General features: G+C 46.6%; 1 protein-coding gene and 1 non-coding gene across 2 annotated transcripts; one reads left to right on the plus strand and one right to left on the minus strand.

Moving 5' to 3' along the window:
• Window positions 1-211: 211 nt before the first annotated feature.
• Window positions 212-1,792, minus strand: TMEM30B (transmembrane protein 30B). Its single transcript, XM_036112443.2, has one exon. It carries the CDS (start codon window positions 1,399-1,401, stop codon window positions 340-342), a length of 1,062 nt encoding a protein of 353 aa, XP_035968336.1. The 5' UTR covers window positions 1,402-1,792; the 3' UTR covers window positions 212-339.
• A 6,490-nt stretch (window positions 1,793-8,282) lies between these two features.
• On the plus strand, window positions 8,283-8,338 carry LOC118548564 (U7 small nuclear RNA). Its single transcript, XR_004923646.1, has one exon. It is a non-coding gene; the product is annotated as a U7 small nuclear RNA (small nuclear RNA).
• Window positions 8,339-8,569: the final 231 nt, after the last annotated feature.

An 8,569-nucleotide genomic window follows, 5' to 3' on the forward strand; every position in this document is an offset into this window, starting at 1 on the left:
CGTCCCTAGGTCTCAGTCTTCATCAGATAGAAGTTGAACAGGAATCTCCACTGTCTCTTCCACACTCAAATGCCGCGGACTTTAAGAACCTAACATGTCAACTCGGTAAATCGTGAAGATGGGGAGAATGTACAAGGATGTCTCATTCTGCAGTCCAAACACCCCAGCAAGACTCTGGTAGCCCCCAGTTGAGTGTAATTCTTCCGTCTGGTCCAGGCATCACAACAGGAGGAAAAGTGAGGCAAGGCTGGAACTGGAATTGGAATTGATGGGCAGAAGCCTAAGAAGCTTGCAGGCGAGTTCTGGCAAATAGCCGGAAGGCTACTTTGAAAGCAGGAATCACTCCTCGTCCTCGTCCTCGTCGTTCTGGTCCTGGTAGCGAATGTAGACGCCCAGCATGACAAAGCCCATGAGGATGCAGAGCGAGCCGACGACCAGGTAGGCGATGCCTAGGAAGGGGTTCTTGCCGCCCATCCACGAGATGTTGCTGAAGACGATGAGCTTGTGGCCGCCGAAGGCGCGCACCGGGTAGTTGTAGGTGATGTTGACGAGGTAGGCGCCGCGCGGCAGGCCGCTCGAGTAGTTGCCCTGGCGGATGCGCGCGTACAGCTTGCGGAACGTGGGCAGCGCCGCCGTGCGCATCCACACCACGAAGTCCTGGTTGATGAAGCCGGTGTTGTTCGGGTCGGGGCTCAGCTCGTAGACCGGCCGGCGCCAGTTGGGCGGCGGCGCGGTGCCTTGGAAGGCCAGCGCCAGGCTGCCGTTCACCAGCGGCGGGTTGCGGAACTTGACGTGGCAGTCGGTCCACCAGGCGATGCCGGTGCGGTCGAGCGGCACCTGGACGTACGGCCCTCCGGGCTGGCGCTGGTGCCACAGCGAAAAGGAGTCGTTGAAGAGACTGTTGGCGATGGCGCCGCAGGGCGCGATGGGCAGGCCGGAGGCGCGGCGCTGGTAGGGGGCGCACTCGTTGGCCGGGTGGCGCAGCGCGCTCGGCAGCCCGCTCAGCTGCGTGTCGTCGCGGGACACGCTGTAGCGCCGGTTGTTCTGGTAGAAGTTGGTCAGCTCGTAGTAGAGGTACACGGGGCCCGGGAAGAGCTCCGGCAGCGAGAAGTACCAGGAGCACGAGCAGCGGAGCGGCGGCGCGCGGTCCTGGTCGGCCAGGGCGCACGCCGAGCAGTTGCCGGTGCCCGGGTTGCCCGTGTAGTCGTACTCGAGCTCCCTGATGCCGTTGGAGGAGTAGAAGAGGCCCAGGCCCAGGCCGATGAAGGCCAGGCCGGCGCAGAAGAAGAGCGGCAGCGCGATGCTGGCCGACAGCAGCGGCTGCCAGGCGGGAAGGCGCTGCTGCGTGAACGCCGTGTTGTCGGGCTGGTGGGCGCCCCGGGCCGTGGCGCTCCAGGTCATGGCGGCCGCGCCGGGTCGGACGGGGGACGGGCGGAGTGGCACTCACAAGCGGCCAGCCGGGGGCTGCTCCCGGCTCAGCTTTCCGCCGGCTCAGGTGAGTTTGGGGGCTGGCCCCGCCTCCGGCCCCCCGCACAGGTGAATCTTAGTGTTCTCCGTGCGGTGACCTGACCCCCTCAGTTCCGCCTCTGCCCAGGTGAGCCGGGCCGGCTCCGCCCCTGCTGGTAATCGGCAGCGGCGCCCCGCCTCCTCGGAGGTGAGCGGGGCGGGCGTTGGTTTCCTCACCTGGCCGGCGCAGGGCTCGCGTTTCCTCCCCACCTGGGTGGGTCCGGCAGCCCGCTCCTCCTCCCCGAGGTGAGTGGCGGCCTCAGGCTGCCTCTGAGCGGCCCGTGCCTTGCTCAGGTACCACCTTCGCTTCCGCCTTCCAAGTGAGTAGAGTGCCTGGGCCAGACTTTCCTGAGATCGGAGGAGCTGCAACCTCCAGCACAAAGTTCGCTGAGAGATTATACCGTGGCTCCTGGAGACTTGAAGATTTCAGGTTATTAATCCTCTTTTATCTGGCGGTGGGGGAGTGACTCTAGACCCTCTTGTCTTTGTAGGTTAACTTATGGACCCTCTTTCAGACAACTTCTAACCAGAAATTGTAATGCCGAGAGATTACACTATGGCAAATCTGTTATTCATTCAAGGCCTGCATTCAAATTCTAGCATATTTTTTAAAAGAAGAATGATTTTCCCGCCAGGTGCACTAATCTGGGTGCAAAGCTAAGAAAAGTAGAAAGTTCTATAAAAATAAAGTGAGTCTTTAAAAAAGAGAATCAAAGACTACGTGAGGTTCAGAGCCTTTAAATATCTCTCTAGCTGCTGGAAAAACCACACAAGGGTAAAAATGCACTGGACTACCTGTGATTTCCTTTTCTTTTCAGATTCTTTGCCTGAGTGGAGAAAGGCCTAATCCAAGGTCCTCAAAGACCTACCTGCTATCCACAGTCAAGGATTTTGGTAATGTTTTGCCTAGGGAGGTGAACTACAAGGATTTATAGGACTTATTTTAAAGAGAACCCAAATTAGCTCTGGCTTTTATGTAGCATATACACAGGGGGGTATCAGGCCATTTCAGCTTTGTGCTAAATTCTCCCTAGGTATTTAGGGGTTCCTGCCTCTCCTCCAGCTCATAAAATGCAAATAACTTAAATATTTTCTGTATTACACCTTGCACCTAGAATAATAGATTGCATTCAGGAGTTGTTCAAAACCCATTGAAATTTGGAAAGTTAAAATTCTTGCAAAATTAAACAGGAATTTTTAAAATCATCTCCCAAGTGTTCACCCCTATGGTAAGTACTGTAGAAGACAGAAGAGAATTAGACTAAAATGGACCCTTGACCTCAAAGCATTTGCAGTCTGATAGGGGATATATATTACTTCGAAGTAAGAAAGAATCAAAATAGCCAATAGACAGCATATAGTCAAGTACCAAATTGCACTTTACAAGAATGATATTAAAAATTAAAAAGTAATATTATTTTAATAATGAAAAATTCATTATATTATTGAATAGAATGAATGCAGGTTGGAGGCTTTAGCTGTTCGAGGTCACTGAGGGAGAGCCAGATGACTTGAATTCCACTTTCCTCATGTCTAATTGTACCCCAAGAAAGGAAATTCCAACATTGCCAACAAGTTCTTATAGTCTGATCCAGTCTCCACTACACCTTTTCTTCAATAAGATAAAAGAACAAACAGTTCTCTGTATCATTATGGTTGAGTTCCATCTACACTTCTCTCATAAAATCATCAGTCAGCCTGACAGAGAGGACACAAAACTAGTCTCTAGGAAGAAATTCAGTCCTCAAAACTTAATCTAGCAGATCTTAAGTCTAACACCACCACTCCCCTAAAAGTGTGAGCCCCCCTGTTGAGCTGAGAGCCTTTCCAGCTCTGTCTTCCCTGGATGAAAGGCCACAGTTTATTCATTGTGCTAATTAAGGTAACACCAGAGCATCCCAAAAGTCAAGAGAAGAGAATATTTCAAGACAGGGAATGGTAAACAGGGTGAAACGCAGCTGAGAGTTCAAGTGAGATAAGAAATGAAAAGGAGTCATGGCATTTGACTTCTGTGGGAGCAGTTGGGGTATTGGGGTGGGAGGAGTCAGGCTCTATCAGGTGAGGGAAAGTGGAAGTGGAGACAGCCAAGGTAAAACAACTCTTTAGAAATGTGGGTGGTGATGGGGAGGAAGGAGAAAGGCAAGTGGTAGTCATTTTGAAGAGTATGTATTTCAAAGGAAAGGCTTCTTTATAGAGGACAGACTAGTGTTTATTCTGAGGGAAAAAGATAATCGTTCAGGCAAGGATACAGATGGGTAGTCCTGGATGGGACAAAGGCAGGAACAGGCAGGGGTTCCAGAGAACAGGTGCAGGGTCACCTCACCTCAGAAATTGGACGACATGGAGTAAAGATGGATGCAGAATGCAGCTGGGCTGTGGGCTCAGCTCAAGAGAAGGAAGTTTTCATTTAATAATTTCCTCTGCGCACTAAAATGCAGGGTCATCTCCGAAGGAAAGAGTGAGAGGAGGAGGAGGAGAGGGAACTGCCCAGGAACACATGAAGGCATGTCGAGTGGCTTGGTCTAGGGAAGTCCCGCCATCCAGACTGACATGGCAAATGATTGAACATGCCCAGTGGATGGGGGCTTTCAGGGCAGGTGAAAGGTAAAGGTTCAAGCTAGTGCTGTTCTTGGGGCAGGGGTGGCTAAAGTGTTACACCTTAGTATGTAAGCTGAAATGGCAAAGAAAATGAAACCACACCGATGGATCAAAAGAAAACAGAGAGCAGAGACTGGGAGTCCTAATGATGTTCATGAGCAGGTGGCATGAAAGCTGGGAGGGAAAAAGTGCTGGTATTGGGACGTTAAAGATTTTGGAGGTGGAGCAGTAATGAGATCCAGGTATATGTCCTGTTTCCTCCACCAGCTTGTAAGTTCTGAGAGGTCAAGGACTGATACATATCCTTGTGTCCCTCAGAATTCACTGTATAACGAGGGTTCTGACCCTGTGTCTTTCATTTGATTATACATGTTGTCATGGGGCATTAAAGGACACTTGGATCATGTAAACTCAGTTCTCAGTTCTCAGTACCAATAAAGTGAAGAAATGAGCTCATTCTAAACAATTCTTTATTGCCTCTCTTTATTATGAAGAGAACTCAAAGCGAAAGAAAAAGGCATTCTCAATCACAATAATCTCACAATTACTTCATTTCCCCCTTTTGTCTTCCCGATTTTATCTGTATAATTATTTAACTTCTGATTGGTGGAATAATATAAAAATACAATTATTATCATTCTGTTTGTTAAGTTACCTCCTTTTGGAATGAGGAATAAAATACATATTTTCCATATTTCTTTGTGGTCTTCATAAATTTTTAAATGGTCCCAAAATTCATGGGTCTACCATATTTAACTACTTTTTTTTAATTGTTGGATATTAGATTATTTCCAGTTTTTCAGTATTCCAAAGAATATGGTAGTAGACATCTTTTTGCATATAACCTTTTCTTTTCAGCTATAAATTTCTAAAAGTAGGAAAGGGGCTTAAAAGTCAAACTCTTTAAAGGTACATACTGCTAGAATCTCTGATACTGCCATAGTAATGTGAACTTTGCTATGTTCACCAAAACTTTGCCAACAAAACCAATTGTTAACCACAGAATATATTTAATCTATGCTAAGAGGTTACCAGATATAGGAGAAGCAGTATAGGATAGGGGAAAGAATGCTGCTTGACATTAAGGAAGTCCAAGTTCTATTCTAGTTCCTCAGGAATAACTGACCTTGGTCAGATTGCTTAGCTATCCTGGTCTGATTGTTTACCTGTATGAATATATTTGCCAAAATGATAGTGAATATCTCTTTCAATGCAAAGATTTCTATTCCTGGTCATCTCAAGGGGTGTCCTTTATACTGATTCATTGAATAGTTAGCTTTTATTGAGTATACCTGATGTGGGCCAGTCACTCTCTAAGTGCTTTATATACATGATCTCATCTAATTCACACCACAAACCTAGGTGGGAAGTACTGTTACTAAACCCATTGAGCTGATGCAGAACTAAGATTTTGGCTAAGGAAATGGAGGCTGACGAAGTTTTCATGGAGGTAAACGGTAGATCAGGAAGTCGAAGGCCAGCTTAATTCTTAACATCCTGCATTTTCAACCATGACACTATAATGCCTGGGCATACTTCCTCTTAAAAGAACCCCAAACACTTTAACATTGAACCAGTTTTTGGTCTTGCAGTTCTTCTCTTATACCCCAAAGATAGAATTCCACGCCACGGATGGAGAGTCCTAGAACATCTGAGTTGCCATATTTTTGTTTAACAAAAGCTTTAAAATAACTTCACTTGTCTGTCTATATTCAGTTTTTGCATTTATTTCTTTTAATTCATGACTATATATCTTCCCGTAACAGAGCCAGGATTTTTAATTGGCGTTCCCTTACGTAAGTTTATACTACTCAGGATTGTTGCCTATTATTCTGCCCATGGGGCAACTTTTATTTAAAAAGAATCAAATTAAATTGCTTCATAAAATTACAGCATATGTTCAGAAAAGTTTTTAAAAATTCACTGTGCCTGGACTTCATTTTTCATTAAAAACTGTATTCAGCAGACTTCCTGTTTTCAAAAATTATGAGTTGGTACCCCCTAGTGGAAGATACAAAGCAACTTCAGTTCACTACTACTAAAAGCACTGGAGGTACAAAAGATAGGAAGGAATTCTCTGTGCTCCTTGCTGCGGTGTGTTGGGTTCTCCTGTCACTACCTTATTGAGAAACAGTGGAGGGCAGTTGTGTGCAAAGCTGCAGGGGGCAGTACGGAAGAAAAATGGGAATGAGCTAGGTGACAATAGGTCTTCAGCAGCACTGACTTTAGGTATGGGATGGCCATGTTGAAAGACGGTGGATAAACCAGCTAGGATGGGATTGGACTTGAATTGTGTGGTTGGAGTTCGTTTGTAGGGTGTGTGCTTGGTGAGTTGGCATGAGGAAGACCCAAAATGTGAGGAGGACAAGTTGGGTGACAGAATTAAGACAGAGGGGAAGGAAGAGCTCTGGAACTGGAAAAGAGTTAGATCAGAACTGGAATTGAACTATCCAGTAGGAAAGACGGGATGGGGTATATCCCAGGGTAAGGACTGGGGAAGGCAGAGACCCCAAAGCAGAGCAGTGTCTGTGGAACCAGCAAATCTGTTGAGGTGGCTAGAGGCCACCCTTCTCTGCCATCCCCCTGTCCCTGAGGAGATGAAACTCACTGGTTTGGGGATGGCCTCACTGAGGACTGTAATATACAGACTGGCTTTCCCCTACACATGGTGACACTATCTGTCTTAAACTTTAGGAATCCCTCACTTATGTATCAGGAATAAATAGCTAAGCACTTAAAAATTTTCAAAAAGTTACCAGATTGTGAAATGAAATAAAATAGATGTCTGTTGCCACGAGAGGGCAAAGCCACATGTCCTAACGTCCACAAGCTGGAGGGCTGACATCTTACGAAAACTGGAGGTGCCCAAGAAAGATGTGCTTAGATGCTCTTCCCTGTTGGACAGCACCAATAAACTGAATGAACATACTTTGAATTCCATTGTCTGGATCACTGATTTAAATGTTTAAATACCTTGCCCCAGCACCCTGGGAACCTGTACTTGTCATGTGTGCTGATCAATATTGACTTGTTAATATTCAATCTGGAGAGTGTGTATCCTTGGATGGTTGCAGGGGTCCCTGGCCTTTCTCTCTGAATAGTAAATCTGAATTTGTGGTTGTTATATTTAAAATTTTAGTTTTCTTTCTGTAGGAAAAGTATCGCAAGGATGGCTGCATTGTGTCAAATTCTAAACCAAAGTTTGGGACTTTAAAGGGACCAGGATCCTAGATGATACCTTATCCAGTGGTTTCCAAACTGGCCAAGTAGCAAAATCATTAGGGGGGAGGGCAGTGTTTAAAAATACACATTCCTGGGGCACCTGGGTGGCTCAGTTGTTAAGCATCTGCCTTCAGCTCAGGTCATGATCCCAGGGTCCTGGGATCAAGCCCCACATTGGGCTCCCTGCTCCGTGGGAAGCCTGCTTCTCCCTCTCCCACCCCCCCTGCTTGTGTTCTCTCTCTTGCTGTCTCTCTCTCTCTGTCAAACAAATAAATAAAATCTTCAAAAAAATAAATAAAAATAAAAATACACATTCCATCTGCCTTTTGCCACTAAATCACAATCTCCAGGGGCTGGTCCCTAGGAAGCTTACTCAGAGCAATCTGATGATCACCCATCTTTGGGAGCCACTATTCTACTCTGGCCTCATAATCCATCTGGGGAATTCTCTTTGATTTTAGTAAGGATTTCTGCGATGCAAGGAACAGAAACCCAAGCCAGCTTTAGTAAAGGGGTGGCTGTTGTTCTGAGATGAGGAATCTGGCACAAGGAAGGAACTGAAGGAAATAGATCTGGCTCTCACATGAGTCAAAGTCATCAGGCAGCTCCCTTCTCTGTGCACTTCGGCAGGCCACCTGCTTCCGCAAATCTCTTAGTTTTGGTCCTCCAAGTCTTGGGCTTTGCATGGCTTTGGATTGCCACAGCTCCGAGTCAGAAACCAGTGCTGGATCACCTTACAGCTCCTGCTGACTCCAGCATACAAGTTCTTGAGTTCAAGAGAGATTCCAGGTTGGGTCAGGGGTCTGGTCCTGCTTCAATCTATTGTGACAGGGGTGGGGAAAGGTCCCACGACACACACATGGTTGCCTACATTCACCCCTCCTCAGTAAAAGTGGAAGGGACTCTTCCAAAGGAGGGGAAGTGCAGTCTGGCTAAGCACTCAAAGGGTGTCCGCTAAATGTTACAGCCCTTTTAGAATTTGTCTAGCAGGTCCTCACCAGAAGACTCCCCCATGGTAAAAAAAAAAAAAAAAAAAAAAATGGTATCCACTATACCTTTGTAACTTCCCAATGAGGGGATCATTTGGGCTCTGCTTGAACACTTCTTGAGACAAGGAACTCATCATTTTGTGAGGTCCATTCCTTTTCCAGTTCTAACTACTCAACAGCTTCTTTGGTAATGACCATCGTATATTCTAAGTTCATTCTCTACAATCATACAGAATACACTTACTCCTTGCTCT

This window comes from Halichoerus grypus, chromosome 8 (assembly GCF_964656455.1).
Source record: "Halichoerus grypus chromosome 8, mHalGry1.hap1.1, whole genome shotgun sequence".
Lineage (NCBI taxonomy): Eukaryota > Metazoa > Chordata > Mammalia > Carnivora > Phocidae > Halichoerus > Halichoerus grypus.